The 25,622-nt window shown below is 39.4% G+C and overlaps 2 protein-coding genes across 7 annotated transcripts in view; both read left to right on the top strand.

The window, feature by feature from the left end:
- Window positions 1–11,574, top strand: part of LOC148844461 (protein serine/threonine kinase) — a 50,117-nt gene extending 38,543 nt beyond the window's left edge. For 4 of the 6 annotated variants that reach the window (XM_088954380.1, XM_088954381.1, XM_088954379.1 and 1 more), the window contains one exon: window positions 10,919–11,574. In XM_088954380.1, the coding sequence (XP_088810506.1) occupies window positions 10,919–11,107 (189 nt within the window). In that variant the 3' untranslated portion in view covers window positions 11,108–11,574. Of the gene's footprint in view, window positions 1–10,904 lie in introns of all 6 variants that reach the window. The other 2 variants (XM_088954384.1, XM_088954383.1) reach the window with 1 other exon arrangement.
- Window positions 11,575–14,989: 3,415 nt separating this feature from the next.
- LOC148844460 (kinesin-like protein KIN-14B) lies at window positions 14,990–24,581 on the top strand. Its single transcript, XM_088952845.1, has 13 exons — window positions 14,990–15,749; window positions 15,836–15,934; window positions 16,691–17,090; window positions 17,178–17,261; window positions 17,608–17,775; window positions 18,401–18,507; window positions 18,750–18,928; window positions 19,364–19,525; window positions 19,776–19,991; window positions 20,301–20,338; window positions 20,808–20,935; window positions 22,284–23,820; window positions 23,981–24,581. Exons 3-13 carry the CDS (start codon window positions 16,748–16,750, stop codon window positions 24,094–24,096), a joined length of 3,078 nt encoding a protein of 1,025 aa, XP_088808971.1. The 5' UTR covers window positions 14,990–15,749; window positions 15,836–15,934; window positions 16,691–16,747; the 3' UTR covers window positions 24,097–24,581.
- The last annotated feature ends 1,041 nt before the right edge of the window (window positions 24,582–25,622 follow it).

Here is a 25,622-nt window from a genome sequence, read left to right as displayed (position 1 = left end):
TGGAAACTTCAAGCCCACCAAAGTATTGTAGGGCTATTGTGCAGGTGATACTCAGAGTTGAACCTGCCAAAGCCAATGGTGATTACACATTTACACCTTTTGAATCTTGTAAAGCTTTGATTGATCTGGGTGATGTTGAAGTAGAGATTTCAGCTTTAAATATTCACTCAGACGGTGGTGCTGTCACAGTCTCGAAATAGTGTCCTATCTCTAACACCAAAAGTTTTGAGGTTGATGATAAGGTAATGGTCAGACTGCTTGGGTTGCCTTCAATCTCTGGAAGGAGGAAGTATTACAGTCAATAACTATAACCTGTGATGCAAGATTAGATGGTGTCTTTGATTTTGATCTTCATTCATTTAGCATACCTTGTTTGGCTTGCTACTTCCATTGAAGCTCAGCTATGGAAGGAGGGAGGAAGGGACAAAACAGGCTAAGTCAACTAAGGAAACCAAGAAAAAAGAGAATAACATTATGACTTGGGGAAAGTCTGTATGGCAGGGTGGGCAGAGGGATGATTGATCCTATGTTCAGATGGTGATAGGAGGCTTAAATGGAGACAGGAACATGCAAGAAGTTCAAAATTCAAAAGGAGTTGAGCAAAGGTCGGTTAGAGTTCAGGTTTCAAACCATTCTTGTGAGCCGGAATGACGCAATCCGAGGTTCAAGAAGCACCCAACGATAGTGGAGACATGGTGTTCCTTCATTCCGAAGACGGTAAATCAGAATTTTACGGACCTTTTTGAAGGTTGTGCGACGGAGGAAGAAAGTAGTTCAGAATCAGATTTTGAAGACTCCTCAAGTATTGGAAGTGTGGAACTTATAAAAACCAAATCACTTAGTGTTGATGAGAGCTTTCACATCGAGCTGTTATTCTTGGAAAATGATGATGTGGAACTTACAGATTTAGCCCAGAAGAAGCCCTCTCAAACTCTTTCTTTACCCAAGGAAGTGGAGATTACCACAGTTCTTATAGAGGAGAGGCAGGAGATACTGATTTCAATTCCGCTCCCAGTTCACTAGAGCAGCCCAACAATGATAGAAGACTAGAGGAACAGGGCACATCTCGGTCACCATTCATAGAATCATCAATTAAGGGGCAACTCCTAAAGGCAAATTTTGATGCAAGGACTAAAACAACATTGGTTGAACACAATGGGAACCCACAATCACCTCTTTTGGAAGGATTAGCCATGACTTTGCCCCTTCTTGTTGGTTCTCTAGCATCATTGCCCACTTCCCACAACCTTTCAGGTAATCTTGTCATTTCATTTTTTGGTACTGATGTGGGTTCTGTGCCTGGAACAGGTTTGCAGCTCAATTTGAACCAGTGGCCATGGATGGAGAGTATTTAATTGGGGACAGGGAGGGTAAAGAACAAGAGTAAGAAGTGTGTAGAAGGAAAATCCAGGAAGAGGAGTTAGAGAAGATCTGGGATCAGATTTGTGTGTATTTGGAGGAGATGAATCAATCTCGAAAAAGCTGCAAAAGGAGGAATTAGAGAGGATTTGGGGACAGATTTATGCTCTCCTTGAGGAGTATAGGCAAACAGAGGATTCATTGGAGGAAAATCAAGGAATTTTGGAGAGGCAAAACATAACAAAGGCAGCCTTAAGTAGATTTGGAACAATTAACAACCAAAGGAAGAAGAAAATATCAGAGGTAGAAAGGTTGATATCAAATATAGAAGGAGATTTGGAATTTAGCGGAAGAGGGGAGAGAAGGAAAGCCTCCAAATAGGGGTCTGATCTCAAAGAGGGATGCCAAATCTTTTGTCTCCATGAAAATCATTAGTTGGAATGTGAGGGGGCCTTCGGCAGGTATTGCCACTTTTTAGAGAGAGGATGTTGTGGAGGTACTGGAGGAGCTGATAGGTAATTTTTCAGTGTCGTTAAAATTTAGGATGGTAGAGGATGGATTTACTTGGGCACTAACTAATGTGTATGGACCAAGCAATTACTGAGAAAGGATTGAATTTTGGGAAGAACTTTATGGGATTCTAGGGCATTGGGATGGTCTATGGTGTTTCGAGGGGTGGGGATTTCAATGTAATCCAATTTATGAATGAATCAAATAATCCCCATCAGGTCATTACAACCAGCATACGGAGATTCAATGATTTCATTAATAATTGTGAGTTGAAAGAACTCCCATTGTTGCAAGCCCTCTATGGTCCAACTTTTAGGAGATACCAACCTGCTCCAAATTAGATAGGTTCCTTTTCAATGAAAGCTGGGAAAACAAGTGGGCGGATTTAATAACTAGAGCTCTACATTGAATCACATTTGACCATTGCCCCATTCCCTTAGGACATGTGGTTGACTCACCCGAATTTCATGAAGAAGGTTGAGGAAAGGTGGAGAGAAGATTGAGAGCACATACGAAGGATTGGAATAGGGAGCATTTTGGGTCCTCTTTGATGACCCAAATAGAGGAATTGGATGCGAAGAAATCCCAAAGAATCATAAACTCTTAGGAAAGAGACCGGAGATGGAAACTAAAAAGAGATTTAGATGAAGTCATCTTGAGGAAGAAATTTCTTGGAGGCAGAAATCTAGATGTAGGTGGCTCAAGAAAGGAGATGGGAACACTAAATTTTTTTATGAACTAGCCAATGGAAGGAGAAGGAAAAACCTATTATACAAACTGGAAGTGGATGGACTAGTCCTTGATTCCCAAAAGAGGATAGCCAATTGTTTTGTTGACCATTTCAAATCCATCTTGAGGAGACCCCATAGAGTAGAGTTAGAAGGTGTGAATTGGGCAGAGGCTTCCAGAAAAGAGTACAAGCTACCATAGTTTTCAAGGCGCCAAGGCGAGGCTAGGCGACTAGGGAGTGCCTAGTCGCCTAGGCGATGGATTTTTTATGTTAAAAACATAGATCCTAGGGTAGTTCCCTAGGTACCATAACCATATTTCTTTAATAATTATTCATGATTTTCATACGAAAATTATAAATTCCATATTAAAGTATAGAAAATCAACATATTCATGAGAAGAAAAGGAAGAAGGAAAATAAAAAATATAGGGGCTGAACCCTTATTTTTGTTATAGGAAAAGAAGAAAATAAAAAGTATTGGTAGTAGTAGTAGTAGTAGTAGAAGAAAAATATATGGAAAAGGAAAATGTGTTGATTAGATAAAATTTTTAGATCTTACTTATTGGTTTAAGTTTTTCTTTGAGGGTTCGATACGGCATTTAGCAATGTTTGTGTTGATTAAACCCTAATAAATAAGAAAATAATAAAAAGAAATTAGTATATAAACACAAAATGATTATTTTAGTTTAATAATGTTTATTTTATAATTATAATCTCAAAAAAGAGTGAATAAAAAAGTATTTTATAGTAGGAAGTAGAAAAGTGTTAGGCGATTAGGCAAGGCGAGCCTCAAAGGGCACCTTGTCGCCTAGGCGTCGCCTTGACAACCATGCAAGCTGCATGGAAAGGAATTTTGAGGAGAAAGAAATTAGATAAGTTGTTTTTCTCCATGAACAAATCTAAAGCACCAAGGCTGGATGGATTTACAACGAATTTCTTTCAAGATTGTTGAGACATAGTGAAAGAAGATTTGATTGAGGTCTTCAAGGAATTTGAGGATAATTCAGTGACTAGTCGTGGAATTAATGATACTTTTTTAGCCTTGATTCCCAAGAAGAAAGAGGCCAAGCATCCAAAGGACTTTAGACCTATTAGTTTGGTGCCTAGTGTATATAAGATTGTGGCTAAGGTCCTATCTTTGAGGATCAAAAGGGTGCTTCCATGTCTTATCATCCAAGCCCGAGGAGCTTTTGTGCAAGGGAGACAAATAGTATATCAGATTCGAATAGCAAATGAATGTGTGGAGGAGATGAGGAGATCATATCATCAAGGTTATGTTTGTAAACTAGATCTTGAAAGGCCTACGATCTAGTGGATTGGTGTTTCTTATTACTCGTGCTAAGGAAGTGTGGGTTTGTGGATAGATGGTGCAAATGGATAAACGGTTGCATATCCCCCTGCCATTACTTCATCTTGGTCAATGGGGTAGTAAATGGTTTTTTCCCAACTAGTAGGGATATGAGACAAGGTGAGTCTATAAATAAGGAAAGGAATTGTAACAGAATTGTAACAACAGTATATAAATAAGGAAAGGAAGCTAGGTAGGGATTATCGATTTGGGAATACAATCTCTCTCTCTCTCTCTCTCTCTCTCTCTCTCTCTCTCTCTCTCTCTCTCTCTCTCTCTCTCTCTCTCTATTCAGGAGGCAGGCTTCCTCGAAAGAGTCCCTGAGTTAGGCAGTTCCTAACAAGTTGGTATCGGAGCCAAGATGCCAAGCACAAGGTCGTCCGCAATGGAGAACAGAATCGACAACATGGAAGGAGAAATTCCAAGAATATTGGCTAACATCAAAGAAATCAAAGAAAGCTTCGCATCCTTGCTTGAATGACTGGCACAGGCACCACCGCGCCAAATTAGGAAGAGCATAGTGACACCAGTCATCGAAGCGGATCAAGAACAGCAAGAATCGAGTTTCCCATCTTCGCAAGAGGAGATCCCACATCCCGGCTTCTGCGAACAGAAAGATACTTCAATTACCACAACACACAGGGACCTGACCGTGTTCCATTAGCTTTTGTACACCTGGAAGGAGAGGCAATCATCTGGTACCAGTGGTACCGGCGACGGCACCCAAGAGCCACATGGGCAGACTTCACTGACGCCTTTACCATGCGATTTGGAGTTTCGGCCTTTGAGAACTATGATGAAAGCCTTGCTAAGCTACAACAATCCGGCTCCGTCCAAGATTATCAGATGGCGTTCGAAAGATTAGTTGTGCGCGTGCAAGGCTGGCTAGTAAACGAGCTTGTCGGCAATTTTGTTGGACTCGGGGAAGAATTGCGGTTGGAGGTAAAAGCCATGCAGCCTATCACCGTTCTTGAAGTAGCAGCATTAGCTCGACTTCATGAAGACAAATTGAATTGGGCAAGAAGGATTAATCGACCTCTGGGAGCTGTGATAGACCAGGTACACCGAACCCAGAACTAGGTATCTTGGGTAAACCGGAGCCCAGATCAGGAGTAGGAATCACAGGCAAGGACGCCAGCTTTGGTTCAGGCCCCGGCTCAGCAAAGGTATTAACCTGGGCTGAGATGCAAGCCCGACGGGAAAAGGGCCTTTGTTATGCATGTGGAGACAAATTCGGGCTGGGCCATCGCTATAAGATCCCTCAAGTTTTCTTCCTTCAACCTGAAACCGAATATGTCGAGCAATCAATAGACATTGAAGAGCCAATGGACAACCAAGAATTGGGGAAATGGACAAAGGAATACCCGGAAGTATCCCTGCAAGCCTTGACCGGTCTTGCTTCTTCTCAAATTATGAGAGTAATCGGACTGGTACAAGGGTGCCATGTGTCGGTTCTGATAGATAGTGGCAGCACTCTCAATTTCATTACCCAAACATTGGTCAGACAACTAGGGATTCTAGTCCAATCATGTACAGCCTTCCGGATGCACGTAGCTAATGGGAGAAACCTGGTGTGCGATAGTACGTGCACAGAATTAAAGATGAAGATACAAGGACATGAGTTTGAGGTAGATCTGCACCCCTTGGAAATCAGTGAAGCAGATGTAGTTCTCGGTGTCCAATGGTTAAGGCAACTAGGGCCGGTGATATGTGATTGGGCCCATCTCACCATGGATTTTCAAGTGGGCAGTTCACAGGTGCATATTAAGGGCAGTTGTCCAAGGATTCATGACCCATTAGTCTCGCCTCCCTAAGGAAACAGGTAGCAGACCTAACCACATCATATTAATGCAGATAGACTCCCACGGGAACGACCCCATTCTAGCCAAAGGAAGTAGATCCGAAGAAGGCCGCACACAACTACAGCAGCTGCTTCAGAAGTTCTCAGTGATCTTCCAAGAACCTAAGGAACTACCACCGAAACGTGCCCATGATCATTGCATTCCATTGCTGCCCGGAACTGCACCCACAAATGTAAGGCTCTATCGTTACCCCTATTTTCAGAAACTAGAGATTGAGAGGCAAGTGCAAGATATGCTTGACAGAAAAATTATACAACCCAGCCAAAGCCCATTCTCCTCGCCAGTATTATTTGTGAAAAAGAAGGATGGGGCATGGCGGTTTTGTATAGACTATAGGGCTCTGAACAACATTACTGTGAAGGATCGATTTCCCATACTGGTAATCGATGAACTACTAGATGAACTCGGCAGGGCCACCATATTCTCTAAACTAGACCTGAGATTGGGATATCATCAAATACGGGTCCATGAGGGAGACATCCACAAGACTTCCTTCTGTACACACGAAAGGCATTATGAATTTTTGGTCATGCCGTTTGGGTTGACCTTGGAACTACTAGTACATCTACAGATCACCTTGGAACTGCTAAGGACTCATAAACTCCTTGCAAAGGAGTCAAAGTGCGCATTTGGACAGACACAAGTACACCATTTAGGGCACGTGGTAAAAAATGGCATTGTAGCAGCAAACCGAAAAATATCTCAAGCATGATAAATTGGCCCCGACCTCAAAATGTTAAGGAGCTGCGAGGCTTCTTGGTTTTAACAGGGTACTACCGGTGATTCATCAGAGGGTATGGACTGATTGCTGCCCCCATGACAAGTTTACTTAAGAAGAATGGGTTTTGTTGGACTAGGGAGGCCCAGAAGGCCTTCGAGACACTCAAAACAATTGTCTCATCCCCAACGGCGCTCGCACTTCCAGACTTCTCAAAGGATTTCATCATTGAATGTGATGCGTCAATCCAAGGAGTTGGTGCAATCCTCATGCAAGAAGAAAGGCCACTAGCATTTTTCAGCAAAGCAATGACAGCAAAGAAATGGGCCAAGTCAGTATATGAACACGAACTAATTGCAATTGTTCTCGTAGAGCCAAATTACTCGGCTACGATTATGTCATTAAATACAAGGCAGGGCACACTAACTAGATGGCGGATGCACTGTCACGCCAGCCACAACTATTTCCATTACTTCTCACGGGCCCAACATGTTCCATCATGGGTCAGCTAAGGGAATAAGCTGACAAGCACCCACAACTGAGCAAGCTCCGTTCACAGGTCCAAGAGGACCCTACTAGCCACCCAGGGTACACAATGGAGAATAACTTGCTGCTGTATAAACGCCGAATGGTGATACCACAGGATTCAGCCCATATTTAGCAGCTTCTGGAAGTGTTCCACTCATCACAAGCAAGAAGACAGTCAGGGATCCTACGTACTTACAAGAGACTATCCACCCAATTCCACTAGAAAGGCATGCGAAATTCGGTCCAAAAATTCATAGTCGAATGCATCATTTGCCAGAAAAATAAGGCGGATACCCAGTCTCCAACAGGACTGCTACAACCACTCCCAATTCCTACACAAGTGTGGGCAGATATATCCATGGCAAGTCCGTCATTCTCGTAGAGGTTGATAGATTTACCAAATACTGCCATTTTCTCCTTCTGTCCCACCCCTTTACAGCCTCAGTGGTGGCTGAGATTTTTACTAAGGAGGTGGCACGACTGCATGGTACCCCTAACTCTATTGTCTCAAACCGCGACCCATATTTTATTAGTCGTTTCTGGGCAGAACTTTTTCGACTACAGGGAGTGAAATTCATCTACCAGCTACTACCCTCAAACAGATGGGCAGACTGAGGTGGTCAACCGGAGTTTGGAAACATATCTAAGGTGCTATGCAGGGGATAGGCCACGTCAGTGGCTCAAGTGGCTTCATTGGGCAGAATGGTGGTACAATACCACATATTAGAGTGCAGCAAGAATGACTCTAGGCTCTATATGAACGGGACCGACGCCCCTACTCCCATATGAGAAAGGGTCTACAACAGCAAGTTTCAGTAGCACGCCACAGGTGGAACAAACTGAGCCCTAGGTACTTCGGCCCATTTCGGATTGTGGAACGCATTGGGTCAGTGGCATACACCATTGACCTCCCAACAACATCAAAATTGCACTCGGTGCTCCATGTATCCCTATTGAAGAAATGGCTAAAAACGGGAGTAATAACAACAACCACCCTCCCATCATTCTCGGAAGATGGCCAAGTTCAAACTGAGCCCACCCAGATAACAGATTTCAAGTGGATACGCAAAGGGAATCACATCGAACCAGAGGCATTGGTGGTATGGTCAGGTCTCCCAATTGAGGATGCAACTTGGGAACCTTGGATTTACAAAATAGATTTCCACATCTTGACCTTGAGGGCAAGGTCGCTTTCAAGGGAGGAGGGACTGTTGAGACACAAATAAAGGGAATACAAGTGTACAAGAAAAGGCCACGCCAGCCTTTAGAGAATGTAACTAACAGCCACTAGAACAAACTAACTAACAAACTGGACAAGTGGAGAGGCTGGTATAACAGAATTGTAACAGCAGTATATAAACAAGGAAAGGAAGCTAGGAAGGGATTATCGATTTGGGAATACAATCTCTCTTTCTCTCTCTCTCTCTCTCTCTCTCTCTCTCTATTCAGGAGGCAGGCTTCCTCGAAAGAGTCCCTGAGTTAGGCAGTTCCTAACAGTTCTGGAACCCGATGGTGGAAAAATTCAAAAAAAATATTGGCAACTTGTATGACAAACTATATTTCCTTGGGGGTAAAAGTTACTTTGATAAAGGCAACTCTAGCTAACTTGCCAATATACTTCTTGTCAATCTTTAGAATTCCTAAAAGGGAGGCAAAGAAGTTGGAGAAACTGATGATGGGCTTCTTATGGGAACCTGGGGAAGAGAAAAAAGACCACTTGATTAGGTGGGTGGTGGTGAGTCGAAGCAAAAAAAGGAGGCCTAGGATTAGGGAATGTAGTGAGTAAGAATGGAGCTCTTTTAGGTAAGTAGCTTTGGAGGTGGCCCCTGGAGAGAGAGAGAAACCCGAAGGGCTTTGCTCACAATATCATGAAAGGCTATTTCTAGCATTCTCCCCAAATTCCTCAGGTTTGTAAGTTATGATGTTTGTTATGGAAACTCAGTTCTTTTTTGGGAAGATATTAGGGTGAGCACTCAACCCTAAAAGACTGTTTAAAAAGAAACCGATTTCATGGTTCCTTCCCCTCGGTTCTCCCTTTGGCTTTAAACTGGGATTTTGGGTTCTGAAGAGGGTTAAGGGATGATGAATTTTCTTGTGTTTCAAAGCTCTTGTTGCTTGTTGACTCTGTGTTTGGACCCCCCTAACCCGGATACAAGGGTTTGGTCTCTAACCTTGGTTGGCTCCTTCACTTCTCATTTGAATTGTCTTTACATCTTATGTTTATGTATTTTAATTTTAGATAATAGGTTTTTTAAAACATTTACTTTAAAATTTAAGTTTATATTTTTTATTAATATTATGATTAATATTTTTTAAAACATTTTTGGCTTTTTTTGAATTTTTTATTTTTTAGCTTTTTTTTTGTATTTTTGTGCCTTGCTTCAAAAAAGGCATGCGCCTCGCCTTGTGCCTTGTGCCTCAGGTGCAAATGACAAGGACAGCAGTGGCTTCTAGAGTCGCTACCTTGTGGTTGAAATTTTCACACTTGTTGGCAGATTACTCCTTTGATGACTTAAGGAGAAATTGGGCAGCAGTGGCTTCTAGAGTCTCCACAAAGAACAAAGACAGCAACATGTTGTCTTTATTTTCTGGACCAGCGGGTGTTGGGGATTCTGTAAGGGCCGAGATACTAGCAGCAGTACAAGGTATACAGCTGGCCAATCAACTTAGAGTGAACAATTTGATAGTAGAAGGGGATTCCAAGGTAGTAGTGGGCTGGCTGACAAGTCCAGAAACAGTTTGTTGGGGCTACGGGGATCTGTTAAAGAAAGTTAAATGGCTGACAATAAATATGACAGTCAGGGTTCAGTGGGTTAGCAGATTAGCAAATACAATGGCTGATTCTCTGGCCAAGCAAGGGGTATCAAGGGAAGATTTGTTTTGGGCTACCTTGTAATTGTGTTATAGGCTTGTGTTTGTTTAGTGCTTATGGTTCAGTCCTTGGGGGAGGTAACACCTCATATTCATGGAATTAATAAAATTACTCTCACTTATCAAAAAAGAAAAAGTAGTCTCCAAGTTCCTCTGATTCACCTTCTATTCATGGAAAAAAAATCTTGGCCGGAAGCACTTTGCTGTTTGTGCAAAATAAGCCCCTTTTATTTATTTTTTTATCAATAACAGTAATACTTTATCAATGATGTGAAAATTTAAGAAGATTTAGATACAACAGGGGAGGTAAAAAGACTTAACTCCCCTACAACAGAATACAAAGACAGAAGTTCAAAAATTAGCCCAGAAAATAGCCTCCTCCCTATTCACCCCCTGATTGGCCAGTCCATCTGCAAGTGAGTTAGCAGACCTCTTCACCCAGCTATAGTGTATCTCAATGTCTCTGCCCTCCCAACAGAATTTCTTCTTTTCATTGTTATACCTCCACAAGCCACTGTCCTCTTCCTTCAGCCAGCTAATCACCACCTTCGAGTCACATTCCAAGACCAAGCATCTGATAAGTGTTATATTTAAAAGTTGAAACTTTGAACAGCTAATATTAATTATGAAAACCATCAAGACATGGCGAGACATATGGTTGATATGTGGTATGGGATTGAACTGCAGCCAATCCATTGTGTCTACTTGATTTTGTTTGGTCATTAGGTTGGTTCGTGTAGGGAAAGCTCTCTACTTCAACCAATTATGTAACATTTTTCCCACGTGTATCTATTTCTTGAGTATTCACTTCTGTCTCTTGTTACATTTTGTCCTTAAAGAAAGAGCTTTTTGTTGATAAATTACTCTGCTACCGATTTTTTGTTAAATTATTTACCAGTTATTTTTGAGTTCATTCCTGATTGCATGAATAAAGCTCATTTTAAATGCTATTACTATCTCAAAATCCATGGAGTGAAGTTCCTATGTTTTAGGAGGATGATAATCGGAATCAAGGTGAAGATGATGCTACATTGATCAAGCGTCTTAGCAAACAGAGGCGGCGGGCAATTGCAGCAGCTCGTGGGGGTCGCCGTTCTCTTGCCTCTAGAAATTCTTATAAGGACAAGGGTGGTAAGACCTCTTATAATTCCAAGATCCAGAAGCAAATGGCAAGTTTTTGATGCGATCAGCAGCAAGATCCAATGTGTGAAACTTTTCATAGAAAGCGAGCAGAAGGGATTTCAAGTCTCTTCATCCGTCCAAGGGCTCCTGCCACTACTGCAAGCAGGTAACAACAGTTAGGACAGGAGCCAGTTTGCATGGTGGACCCTATCAGGGATCCAATTGAGCTATACCCTTGTAGGCTACAGTGCTACACCCAGTGACCCAAATTCTGTCATTTCTCATACATAGACACAATATTATGCATTGTGGATTTTATCTATTATTAATTATTAGGGTAGCGGTTTTCTTCAAGATTACCCAATTCCCATGTATTGTTCAGTTTATGTTGTTAAACTATAGGTTATTAGGTCCCTATGACCCTAACATTGGTTAACTTATACCAACCTGTGCCCAAGGAGGAAGAACCACACAGATACATCTACTAGCAATGAAATGATGAATGTTAATTTTTTGTGAATGTTAATTTTTTGTTGCTACATGGTTGAAGGGGGGAATAAAGGTGATGGAAAGGTATCTTTGTTTATTTCTAGTAAGAAAATATTTTTGGTGGTTCAACCATCCCGTTCAGCAGTTCATTGACATTTCAACGGTTTTTGGAAAACAACCTGGGTCAGGTGAAAAACAGAACTGAATAAGTGACCGGTTCTCGGGTCAAACGGTTGCCTGCGTCAACAACAGTTTTAAAACCATGGTCAATGCAATCTGTTTAGTAGAAAATGTTGATGTGGTGGGCTGAATGTGTTCTACTTTCACTTTCAACGTCATATGAGATGGGTTCTGGTGGAAATGTTCAGGGGGTGTTTCTTTAATCGTCCTCTAGTGTGAATTTACTTTAGGCATACTGTTACATTTGCAGTTATGCATGCTAAATGGATGATGTAGCAAATTAAAAAAAAAAAAAAAATGTTGTCATACCAAATAGCCTGTTAGCTGGTCCCTAGCAAGTTGGTCTTCGGCATCTTAGTAACTAAAATATGCCTAGGGATCCATGTTTAGTGTAAATTCCAAAGAGTGATCTTGATGGGTTTAGTTTAGACTTTAGATGCTAGGAAATGGTCCTGCCGTCCTGGCTTAGCGTTTAGGAGACGGGATCGGCTGCTCACATATAGAGCGCCCCATAGCCCATCCCCTCGATGCATTGGGAATCTCTCTCCATGACTAGAACGGAAGATGTTCCCAACGCACAGGGGATGGGTTGTGGGAAGCGCTCTTTGGGCAGCCAATCCGATCACAGCGTTTAGCATTACAAGTTCTTGAAAACTCTTGTATTGGGTCTATTTCTATCTTGTATCTCAGGATGGGACTTGGAAAGTTGGAAGATAAAGTATCTCAAAAATACCATTCCATTTAGGGGGCGTTTGGTTGGCTACTTTTCTCCTGATATTGACTGACCAGTTGAAAAGTATGTCGTATTTCCCATCTATAAAATGGCTTTGATAAGTAAAAACATTATTAAAACTGAACAATTAGCAACTTATGTGATTAATTGCTTTTTGGTAAGTCGCTTACCATAAACCTACTGATGAACCGAATGCCACCCTACAAAATGAAAATACCTGCTGTTGTTGCTGTTAAAGTGCTAGCATTACTATCATTGCCTTTGTAGTTGAACTCCTCAGTCCTCACCCACCCATGTGCCCGGAAACGAAACAAACAAAAAGGTAATTGGATGATTGCCAGCAGTAGTCATTTCCCTGGAGTACATAAAAAAGCTTAGTTGGGTCCCCATGTTTTAATTTTTCTATAACACACAACACATCACGGGTTACATTCGGTACAAAGGTCCCACTTCATCTTTGATCTTTCCCAAAAAACACCAAATTTATATTTCTTTATCTAATAATAGAGCAACAAACAATAATACTAAAATGAAATCAGAGTTCGCCCCAGATCTAGAATCCCTACTAGTTCAAGCACAGATATTTAGGTCTCCTAGAAGGACCATACCAATCCTAGAGAGTAGAGATGAATCTAGGAGACGTAATGTGGGGCTGCCCTTGACAAGTTACGGCCAACTACAGCCAGTTTGCTCTAGTCCAATGGAGGGCACAGGCTGATGCTACTATCCTTAGTATCTGTCAATCGTAATACTTGAAAGTAAGGATAAAAATACAGGGCGATACACCGGTAGGGCGTATCAGCCTGTATCAGTGCTGCTTTTTTATGTTTTTTGAAACTGGTTCAGAGGGACCAGTTTAAGGCCAGTCTACCCCCTGAACCACTCGTTGACCCGAAACGCTTCTTGTAGGAACATAATGGAAAGGCTCCGATGCGATATATGCCAATATATAACAAAATTTTGATCCTTGCCTGAAAGCACACAAAAACCATTGTCATACCACTGTACTAATGGACTAGAAACCAAGGGTTGGTGTTGGTGACGATGATAAGCATTCTCGAACATTTCATCTGCTCACAAAATAAAATAACACATAATTTTGGGCATTGATTATTTATCAATTACAAACAACCAGGGAGCTTCAGGGAGGAGAGGGTATGTATGATTATGATTATCATGCACTGGAGAGAGAGAGAAGGAATAACAGACACCATGTACGATCATTTTCATTGCATAATTCCTGTCTGCACATAGTTCGGTTTTGGGTCAAATTATCTCTGGACATTTCAATTCTGTATACAGGCATGGCATTGAACACGACAAAGAAAATTTTGAAGGTAAAAGGAATATAATCCGTAACCATGCTTTGTTTTTTCCTTTGCGCAATACACTTATACACGCTGTAAATCTTCAGACTCAACAGTAATTGAGTTTTGGTTCAGAAAAGAAAGTAGCAAATTGCATGCGGCTATAAGCCTTAATACAAGAAGACCAGATTAAACTCTAAGGATCTAGGTTGAAAATAAATTGAGGTTATTATTGAACGTTGCATAAAAAGAGACTTACGACTTAATTTGACACCCAATCTGTTTCAGGTATGGAGTCACTAGCTTCATGGTGTCAAGTTTGATCTGAACAAATTAATTAACTCGAAAGAGTAATAATTGCAGTTGAGACCTCAACTATTTATTCAAACTAAATTAAGGAGATAATATAGAGGAGTAGCACAATGTAAACTTAGATCAGTAACATAGATAGTTGGGCTACATGTAGAAACTAGCAAGCAAGACAAGCAATCATGGTTTTCAAAATTGGACCAGATCAGAATCGACTGGTTAATCATTTGAATCGTTCGAACGGTTTTGATCATTTTTTTTGTTAAAATGGATCAATCATTCGGATTGAATGGTCAGACCGTTCAAATCGATAACTTGTCCCTGACTGGTTCGGTCACCGGGTCAGTTTTAAAAACCATGCTAGCAATTAATAATTGCACTAAAATATAAGCAGAAGACTCCCAACAAAACGGGGTTGGGGCTGTGGCCCGTGAGGATGGAATTAATGAAAATGACTCGTGCTGGGTGCTGTAAAGAAAAGAGATGGCCCCTGGAGAGTAAAATGACAATGTTGGGTGGAACAAGTATGAATGCGTACATACGCGTACATGTATACAATTGAATGCTGACATACTGTGTGCATATTATGGTTGAGTGGGTGGGTCTTTCCAAAAAGAGTGAAATAAAAGATACCGAGAGTGACATATGGCCAACTTAGATGGAAATCATGGAACCCTGAGGGATGCCTATGACTAAGTCCGCCGTAGGAATGGCAACGGGGCGGGGCATCGGCGCCTGACTTACATTGCCACGTGGCTATCAATATTCAATACAGAGGCGTTTTGCCATTATGGAATTGGAGCATCCACATAGCCCATGTAGTTTTTTTTTTCCTTTTTCCTTTTTAAGAGAGCCTCTTCCCATTTCCCCACCCATCGGCCATCCCCATATATAGTAAGTAGTATAGGACCACTACGAGGATCGATTTTCAAATTTAGTGGTCGAGGTCGAAGCGGAACACTCTCAAGTCTCATCCTCGGCCCTCGGGGAAATTTGTGCCAGTGCCATTGTTGAATGTTGATATACGGTACTGTAGGGTCATTGATGTAATTGTGCAGCTAATCTTAGTACCTAATCAAACAATATTTTCTTTGTTGTTTCAGAAGATGGAATGGAATTTTCTTCGTCCGAGAGTGGTCTTATATCGGGATGCGTAGTTTACACATGAACTTTTGTCCATGAAGAAGCAACAAAATAAAATATGCCACGAGAACAAAAAAAAAATTGTTGTTTTTTTTTTGTCTTTATTTTCGTTCAAAAATCAAGGGTCATGGTTGGTGAGCTCAATACAAGTCATTAATGGTGACCCGGTAGGTTATCATTGAATCAGGGAACAGTAGACAATAGTACAAATACAATGCACAACAACTTCACCATCTAACATTAATGAAATGCATTGCTCCATTCGTGCAGTACAACAGTGACTGCCCACCCTTAGCGAGTCTCCTCCTCAACAGACAATCTCTCTCTCTCTCTCGACTTTGAAAATAAATATGTTTTTTTTTTTATCAATAACACGTTTCAGAATATGTTTATGTATATCAGTATATGAAAAAAGCTTTATTTATTGAGGCTTCAACATGGATTGCAAGAGAAAATCTAATAGTTGGTCGCAGGCTTTTCTCCTACGTGTCTGAACGGCAGTTAGTCATTGGAATGAGACTGGAATACCTTTTCTTCGGCGTAAATACACTTCTATGCAGTCCATCTTCATCCTCTCTCTCTCTCTCTCTCTCTGAGTTTTGACTAAGTAAAAATTTGGTGAGCAGTGAAAAGTAGAACTTAACCTCTTCGTCTTGAAACAAAGGACGTTGCTTGGGGTGGGAGACTTGCTCTGAGATCGATATTTTCCATGAAGCTTTGAGGAGGTAAATCTTTAATTTCTTTCCATCATCATGTTATCGAATCGCTGTTATTGCTACAATCAATTTATAATCCCAGTCAGACCAGTTCATTTCAGGAAGAGCAAATCGAAAAATCATGACAAGCCATGACGTCAGAAGTTTCTTCTGTTTGCTTTGTTATCCAGGCGTCAATAGCTCATTTCAGGCAGTGTTGAACCAGATATAATGATCTCATGGCGTCATTTGTTTTATTTTCTTTTTTGTTTATCTCTAGTGCTTTTCCTAAGCCGCATTCCAGGTTACTTTTTTTTCTTCTCCTGTAACAGAGCTTGGACCGATTTGTTTAATTATGCAATGCACCATGAAACAAATATTTCTTTTATCTTCTTTGTTATCTCAGCTCTAGCAGTTCGGCCATGTCAAACAAAAGCAGAAGTCCACTTATTTGCATTTGTTATCCTAATAGATTTCTATCGTTTTGCTCCAGAGAAACCAATTATGAGTACCATCCAGATGCAGTTCCTTTAATCTTATCTTTGTCATTATAATCTCAAAACAAGGAATTTTTTATCCTACTTTGGTGCATCTATTAATATTAAAACAGTAAAATCTCAATTATCATTCTATTGAACTGTATGTTTATTGATGAATTCCTCTTTCTATCCTCTTAAGTCTTATGTTTGAACATCTTAACTGACTTAGCAGACCCCTTCCCCCAACAAATCATGAAATAGTGTCCAAGTAGTTTATTGAAATTCCTTCCCTTTGTCGCATGTGAAGGTTTTATTTGCAGTGCTTAGACATGGAATAGAGCAAACGGGAATCCCTTTGAATGCTATGGAGTCAAGAAGATCAGGGCAAAGCCTAGCCAAGTCTATCAACTCTCTTCTGGGGTTAAAGACACATCTAACATCTAGTTGGGCTGATTCTGTATGTAATATCATCAAGGATTTGCCATCTGAAGAACCACATAAAGGCTCTCAGACAAAATATCCAGACTATAATACAAAGAGTTCCTTTGAGAGCAATGATGCTGAAGTGGGGACTACTAGTAATATTAAAGATTTAACATCTAAAGAACCATCCAGTGACTCACAGGTGAAATGCCTTAACTTTGATGGTAAAGGTTCCTCTGAGAAAGAAGATATTGATGTGGGCAAAGAAGTTTCTAAAATTAAAGGTGGGATCCTTAGTTTATTTGGAATCTCATTTATTGCTTCCTAATCATTATTCTACCTCCTCTTTCACTTTCTTTTCCTGTTAACAGATGAACTTTCTGTCTTAAATACTCATCTAAGCCAGTTGAACTTGCAAAGGAGGCATGCCCTGAATGAAATCTTAGACATTAAAGGTTAGACATGCTATCTCTAAATGACGAGCAAAAACTTGTCCATACTAGTCTAAAAAAAGAATGAAACTTGAAAATTTCTTCAGTGTGCTAAATGATATGGTAAGATGTTGTGCACATGAATGACTATGAAACACCTTGCCTTCCTGAATTCCAAGAACAAATTGAAGTCATCTGTTTTAACTAGGAACAGTGGACTAAAAGAGGTTCTCTGGAAAAAAAGTTGCACCATTAATTTTAAGCTATGGTGTTTATAGCAAGTCATTACAACCTCAATAATTGTAATATGTACCAATGGAGAATATTGAAGAAGTTCCAACTGCACATTCAATTCATTTCATAATTGCAGGGAATATTCGTGTATTTTGTCGCATAAAACCCATTATCAGGGAGGAGAAATCTGGCTATCTGGGGCATGTTGTGGCATCAGATTCCAGTAATGTGGTTCTGAAACTTGATAACAACAAGAACAAAAGTTACAGTTTTGACAAGGTTTTCCACCAGGGTTCATCACAAGGTGCTCTTCATCGGTTCACCAAATTCTATGTTTTCTTTTTCTTCTTATGATATACATCAATTCCCAGCTTCCAGTCCAATTAGACTCTGATTATGATGATAACGAATTGTTCTTAGGGCCTGTTCGCTTTTCGGTAAGTTACTTACCCGGGTAAATGTAGTTACCTGGGTAAGTTTTTCCTGGGAAACACTTACCCGGGTAAGTGCATTTACCCATGTTCTTTTATTTCTCATGTAAATAAGGTAATGATCATTTTAGCCATAAAAAATCATTATTAAAAGGGGCATTTTTGTCCCATTCAAGTGTTGGCAACTTTCCCCCTACGTAGAAAAGTTATTTACCCACCTAGGAGATGGGTATCACTTACCCAGGTAAGTGGTACCCAGGAAAATAAACTTTCCCTGGTCCCCACATAAATCTGAAAAAAAAAAAACATGGGGTTCTTGGTCAATGGGAACCAAAATGACCATCTTTCCCCCCTCTCAAAATCCGAAAAAAGAACGCCCCTTTAATGGGATCAGGACAATATATAGCTTATCTGGATGTTCAGTTTGCAACCATAATTGCATATGTTTAATTTTTGTGGTCATACCTCACTGAATCAGATTGTTTTTCATGCTCTCAGATGAAGTATTTTCAGAGATCGAGCCAGTGATCAAATCTGTAATAGATGGCTATAATGTGTGCATCTTTGCATATGGGCAGACAGGCACTGGAAAATCCTTTACTATGGTCAGGATTCTCTTACTGGATGAACAAATGTCTTTATCATGCTTTCATCATATTCTAGTTGAAAAATATTTGGAAATACGAATCATAATTTGGGCAAGAGACGCATAAGAACCATGGAGTCGACCTGCCTGAGTCTTGTTTTTATAGTTTGAAAAGCTAATGAGTAATGAAGATTTAGGAGGACCCAATGATATTTAACTGTTACAACTTCTAATTGTTGAGCCTTTGCATAAACATTTTAGGAAGGTAAACCAGATTCCCCAGGTGTTGTACCCCGTGCAATTGAAGCACTCTTTAAGCAGGTGGAGGATACGAGCCACTCATTTCTCCTTACTTTCAGCATGCTTGAGATTTACATGGGTAGTCTCAGGGATTTGTTAGTCCCTCAGATGAACAAATCAACAGACCCCATTACAAAATGGTGAGTTTTAGTTTCCTTCACTTCTCCATTCTGATGATTTTTTTTTAATGTAAGCCACATGGTCCTTTAGTTTATGTGGTATGTTTTAAAATTGAAAATCTAGTCCTGATCCTAAATATAAATTACCTGAGATAGAACTCCTATGTGTGCATGTGACAAAACGGGAAAAGTTCGTTGTTCTGAAATAGATTGCTATGAAAAACTCACCTGTGCTTGTGTCTGATACTCTGATGTAGAAATGATATGACTCAAAAGTTTTCTGTTTTTTAGAAGGTTCAGTACTGTGGTTTTTTAAGAATTTATGTTTATGTTGCTTCCATATGCTTAGAGATAATTCTGGCTTATGAAAGTTGCAAAAACAATACTGTACAATTTAAATAGCACTTTATATTCCCATTAATTAACATTTTAAGTTTGTTTTCTTTATTCCCACAGTCTTTCAATCCAAACAGATCCAAAAGGTGGGGTTAAAATCAACAACCTTGTTGCCATCAGAGTGAGTAATATTAACCAAGCAATAAGGCTGTACAAATTGGGGAGTCGGTTCAGATCAACTGCTTCTACAAATTCCAACCTTACTTCAAGCAGATCTCACTGGTAACTTCCTTCCCTGAAAATTGTAATTCTAGGCAGCATATAGAACTCCATGATGGAGTTCTTAATTGAAAGCATCAACTTAGTTAAATAAGGCCTGAGAGAAGTCATCCCCAGCTTAGGAAACCAACAATTAATTTACCAATCAAAACTTATCAGAATCTTGAACATGGACAGTAATCAGCAGATAGTAAGCTGTTTTAATTTGAGTCAAGTTTTTTATTTTTTCATCCCCCCCCCCCCCCCCGAACAGCTTGATCCGTATATCACTGACTTGTTCAAATGCTCCTGAGAGACGAAGAGAAATGAATAAAATATGGATGGTTGATCTGGGTGGAAGTGAGTGTGTACTAAAGACAAAGGCATGGGGGAGAAGACTTGAAGAAGGGAAAGCCATCAATCTATCACTCTCTGCTTTAGGAGATGTCATTAGTGCACTCCAGAGACGAAAATCCCATATACCTTACAGGTAACTACAAGTGTGAAACAATTCTAACTTGCATACTGTCTTGGAATTTATTCAGTTTGATTAGTTCAATATAAAAGGCTTCAAATGCCTGTTCTCCATAGAAGCAGATCTTTTTACATTGATTGGATAGAACCAACAATGGGATGACAAGAAACTGAATTTTAAATGTTATAAGTAGGGTTTTATTTTTCAATGTTTAACTGATTGATGTTATTTTTGAAAAACGATGTTATCTTCAAAATATGTTCAACTGATTGATCCTTCAGCATCTAGCTATAAAATATTAATTCAACTTTTCACTTCTCATAGGAATAGCAAGCTGACTCAAGTTCTCAGAGATTCTCTTGGTAACAATACCTCTCTCAGCTCCATATTTTCTTCCTTTTTTTTCCCATTTTTTATTCATTTGCAAACCTGTTAGCTTGAATCATTCTATTAAGTTTTCTTAACAAAATGATTGCCCTCAGAAGGGGAGGACAGGAGCAAATCATCCTGATAACTTGTGCCATATATGTGGCACAGAGACCAGGCTGTTCATCCCCCCATTCTAGCAATGCTACCAGAGGGATCTTACCAAGCCATACCTTCTGGATGTCTGAAGAAAATTAGTATGGATTACTTGTTTCTGAGTGGGAGAAAAAGAACAAAAGAAAAAAAGAAAAGGCTTAGGCATCATATGGCTTTGATTGCCTTGTCAGGTGATTGACCAAAGTATGCCCATAAACTCTCCCTGTGCATGGATGGTAGAATTTAGTAGCAAGGCTGAGTCTTTCCTGTCTTCCTCTACACTTAAATATTGTGCCCTCTTGTTTTCAGGGGAGGATTCAAAAACACTAATGCTTGTCCATGTTAGTCCCAAAGAAGAAGATCTATGTGAGACAGTTTGTTCCTTGGGTTTTGCAACACGGGCAAGAAGTATCCATCTAGGGATGGAGGAATCAAATGTAAGTTGTTATAAACTCCCACCATGATTACTTCATGAAATATCTATTTATTTCTATAGCACAAAAATTGGCACCTGACTCAGTCTCTACTAAACAGTTGGCAAGTCAAAAGAAAGGTTCTGGAAAAAAAAATGTTAGTCATGAGCCTTTGACTATAATGTTTTATTCATCATTTTAAAATTTCCTTTAACAGGAATAGAAGAAAATATATGTGGTATAAATTATTAATGTATATAAACTAAAGAAACAGATAAAGGAGAAAAAAGGAAAGGAAATGGAATCTCGTTAAATCTGTGAATACAATTTACGGAAAGAAAAGAAAATGTCAGTCTCATCCATTGTTTTAAAAGGCAGAAGCATTTAAAGTGGAAGGAATTGACCCTAAGGCACAAGGGAAGACACTTATCAGAATGAATTGAGTCACCACTTAAAATAAAGGAAAATAAACAATAAAAAAAGCCATTAGTTCTATTGATTAGAGGACCGTGTTATTAACACAAAGATTGTTGCCTTGTATATTTAAGTCCTACATTGACAAAACCATTAAATGTTAAATATCATAGGAACAACTTAAATACAGTTAGTTACCTATTTAACATCATTTTTTTTATGTTTGAGAAAATGTGACGTATATAATTGTATTAATCAAAAAGATCCATGTACAACAAGAGGCTATTACATTGGGAATTTACAAAGAGTTGCTTCTGTATCACATTCTGTTTACAAGAAAGGAGAATCGGAGTCAAAAAAGTGCTAGAGGATCTTCCTTTAAATAAATCATACCTAGCCGCTCAAGACAGCAACATCCCTATGATCTTCTTAGTGACCAAGACACCTTCCATAGCCTTGTTTTCAAAAATATATGCATTCCTTTCTCCCCAAAAGGCCCACACAACTGCATCCGGTACCACATTCCACACCTATTTAACATTAGATTCAAGGTTAATTAAAACAAAAAGGCAGATGAGGTACAGCTGGGTTCAAGTGCAGCATACCCTATAAATGAGCTTCACCTGTAATTTTAGGTGTGCTTTCTAAAAACTGGTCTCACTTATAGCAAGAGCCCTTGTAATACTTAAACGCATCTATTGTACCATAGTAGAGATTTTATCTCTCTTATAGGGCCAGGAGACTTAAGTTTCTTAGGACCTTAAAAACAAAACCTCTAAATATATATTCCCAAAAGAAGCTAAAAATTCATCTTTAATAACAACTAAGAGTCAAATGATAGTATTGCAAGGATTGCATTGCAGGAGCTTCATCTCCTCACTAGCATAGGAACGGATAAGATGTATGTTGTTAGTCTGGACTTTTTCAACCCCTTCCTAACCACTGAAAATGAAAACAGGAAATACAAGCCAAGAAGGAAATTGAAATGACCACACTGCTACAGAAGGTGAATGAGCTTGAATACGAGGGTCAAACCATTAAAAGGAATATCAAGAAGCTAGAAGAAAGATTAGAACATCTTATAAGGACAACATCATATGATGAGAACTTGGAGGCCTTGCATCTGTTTAATGAATTGCCACTTTCTAACATGGATATGGATAAGCACAACAATAGAGATGTTATAGCAGATCCCTCAATAAAACTGCCAAGATTTATGAGGCCAACCATTTGCAGTAGAAGGAAATCTGGCACAGACAACCAAACTTCAAAGATTTTATGGAAGAAGCATGCACTCCCTGGAAGGAAAAGATCTTCATCTGTTTATGCTGAGACTATAGCCCGCTCCATTTCAGAATACAGCTCCATATGCAGTACTTCCAAGACTAGCTGTTTATTGAATCTAGATATGAATAGTGGAGATAATGAAACAGAATACAGTCAAGATGCATCAGAATGTGACATCAAAATGGTTGTTTTCCCAGAACAGGAAGAACCACCAATGAATTTGTCTCGCTCAACAACTGACCATATCCATAAAAGTAACGTGGAATATGCAAATAGAAAAGAGAATAGAACTGATTCCAAGAGAGGCCTAACCATGAAAAATTGGATTCATGTGCAGAAGAATAAACCCACTACTTACACATACATTCATCAGGGTAAACAGGTGATAGCTATTCCTATTCCAGAGAAGAAAAGCAGGTGTGATGGACAAAACAAGGGAGAGACATTACAACATGAAAAAGGCTGTAATCATAACTTTCCAAAGAAAAAGTTCCTCAAAAATGATAGTATCAAGAAACTGGATAATTCAGGGGCAGCTGGAAAGACTACTATCGGGGTAGTAGTTGATGAAACACCAAGTAAATTGGATGATTTTGTGATTGATGACTCCAGCTGCAACCCCACTTCTACATCTTCCATAACCGACAATAAGGTGATGGAAGAAACATGGGATTCAAAAGATGGTTTCACAAAAAAAGATGAATGCATCCCTACTCTAGCTGCTGTGGTGTATGATAGGTTGAACCAGGGCGAGGATTATAGGGTATATGGAACATCCATTAAGCAGGTAGATGGACACAATTCATCAAAAGATTCTATGTGCAAGGACAGTCAGTGTAACTACTCACCATTTAAAATGTGGAATAATATGATTCACTTGAAAGAAGAGTCCCATGATCAGGTTCTATATTCCAAATTGGAACCAGAAATTCAAAGGCAGCCCAATGAAACTTGCAATGAAGCTATGGCCTGCCCTGGATGGAGGGAGGAAAAGATCCAAACAGAAGCTATCTCATCCGATGATAGAATGAAGAGTGAAGATAACGAGAATGGAAATTCATGTGCCTCTCCTCAATACATGGAAACTAACACTAGGCATTTCTTATCCACAATGAGATCACAAAGAGCTTTATTTAGGGACCCAAGTCTTGCAGACCAAAATCTTGCACGGATCTCCTTTGGGTCCTCAGAGAAAATACACACGCTAGGTGAGAACTCAAAAAAATATGTTTTTCCTCTTATCTTGTACAGTTTCTACAATGTGTTTCTCTTAAGATATGATGCACCAATTAAACAATAGTATATAATGGTTTCCATCCATTGGAGCACTCTGTATCATCTTACAATCAGTTCTTGTTTTCTGGTTAGGGATATATCACCTTTTCCGACAAAAAATTCAGATCATATGTGCCGGTGCTCTTCTGGGATTGGGAGTTCAAAACTTAGGACTCAACCATGACTTCTTCTATGGGTTGACTCTCTAAAGGAGCTTTCATGGGACACAACATGAAGTCAGGCCATGGAAATTGCCTTAGGACATTAACAATCATTTTACTTGTTTCTTTTATGAGGTTTCCTTGGGTTGAACAGCCTTGACTGTATGAACTTTGTTAGCTCCAACATGTAGATATTTGTACAAGATAAAAGAGAGGTAAAAAGGCAAGCATAAGAAAGAAGTAAAACTATAAAGGCTTGACCACAAGACATTGTATTCTCAGGCAAAACTTCTTTACTGAGCACTAATGTACCTTAAATTAAATCCATTTTAGTTACACCCCTAGTGAAGCAAATAGAATTGCTAACTTTATCAAAGTTGTTTGTAAAAGAGCATTAGTTGTACCTAAATAGAGTTCCCTGATGCCCTCACACTTATTATGAATGAGGGGTCTAGATATGCTCAGTTGTAAGGCCTTAATGCACATTACCTCTTTTGTTTGAATAAACTTTTATTGGTTTCCTCCCTAAAAAATATATTTTATTTTATTAGCAATTAGATCATGTTAAAATTATTTATAAAATCTTGTGTCCAAGGCTGCTCCACCAAATTGATGGCCACCTCTTAAATGGACTAAAGTCAAAATTACCAAAACAGTATGAACTTTGATGAATGGCCACATATAGGAGGGTTGCTCAGCTATCAGATGATTTAAACTAAAAGTGGAAAATCCCTTGGTGAATAGAATCAAGCACGCAAGACATGTATCCTTTTAATTAATCAATGAAATTTCCAGTTATCGACAAAAAAATGGAGCCTAGACCCATAAAAAGAAGGTTCATCATATTGGCGTGCCATATATGAATATATGATATATGCAAAGATATGTTACCGGTTTTGTATTCCATCAAGCTACAAAAGGCATGCATCAGCAAGATAAGAAACAGTGCATAGTGGCAACATAATCAAACACAAAATAGAAGTTCTGCCATAGTGTTTGCACAACAGCTTCTTATAACAACCATATTGTCCTTGTATTAAACAAAAACGCTTATTGGAAATAGATATAGATTGCAAGATCATATTAAAAAATGTTTGGATGATGAAAATTAAAGTAAGTAGTCAATGCAACCAAAACAACTGTATGACTAAGGTTACTCTGCTACAAGCCTACAAGTTGGACATGCAAGAGCTGCACAACTTTTGGTTGCCTTGCTGGCTCATGTCAATATGCATTGGATTTATTTCAAACGTTAACGTATGTGTAACTACATATGCTTTGGTTCTACTATTATGTTCCCAAAAACAGTATGGTGTAAGGAGGATTTAGGCAGTTGGCGATACATGAATGTGCCCTTTTATTTGTCTCCTAAACAGCTGAAATTAGCTCTTATTTCTGCAGTGGACAGAGAGAGACTTATTACCAAGCCAGCAAAGAAAAAATTATCATGTCAAAACCATGAAAATAATGGAATATGCCATCTTCGCGAGAAATTTCTTACATGTTAAAATTCCTTACAAGCATAATGGCCACATCAGTACAGGTTTTTTTGTTAAAAACAGAGAAGCATTGCA

Source organism: Nelumbo lutea, chromosome 7 (assembly GCF_056320005.1).
Source record: "Nelumbo lutea isolate HS-2025 chromosome 7, American lotus-T2T, whole genome shotgun sequence".
NCBI classification, from domain to species: Eukaryota; Viridiplantae; Streptophyta; class Magnoliopsida; order Proteales; family Nelumbonaceae; genus Nelumbo; species Nelumbo lutea.
Note: the sequence above shows the minus strand (reverse complement) of the source record. Positions and strands in the feature narration are given on the sequence as shown.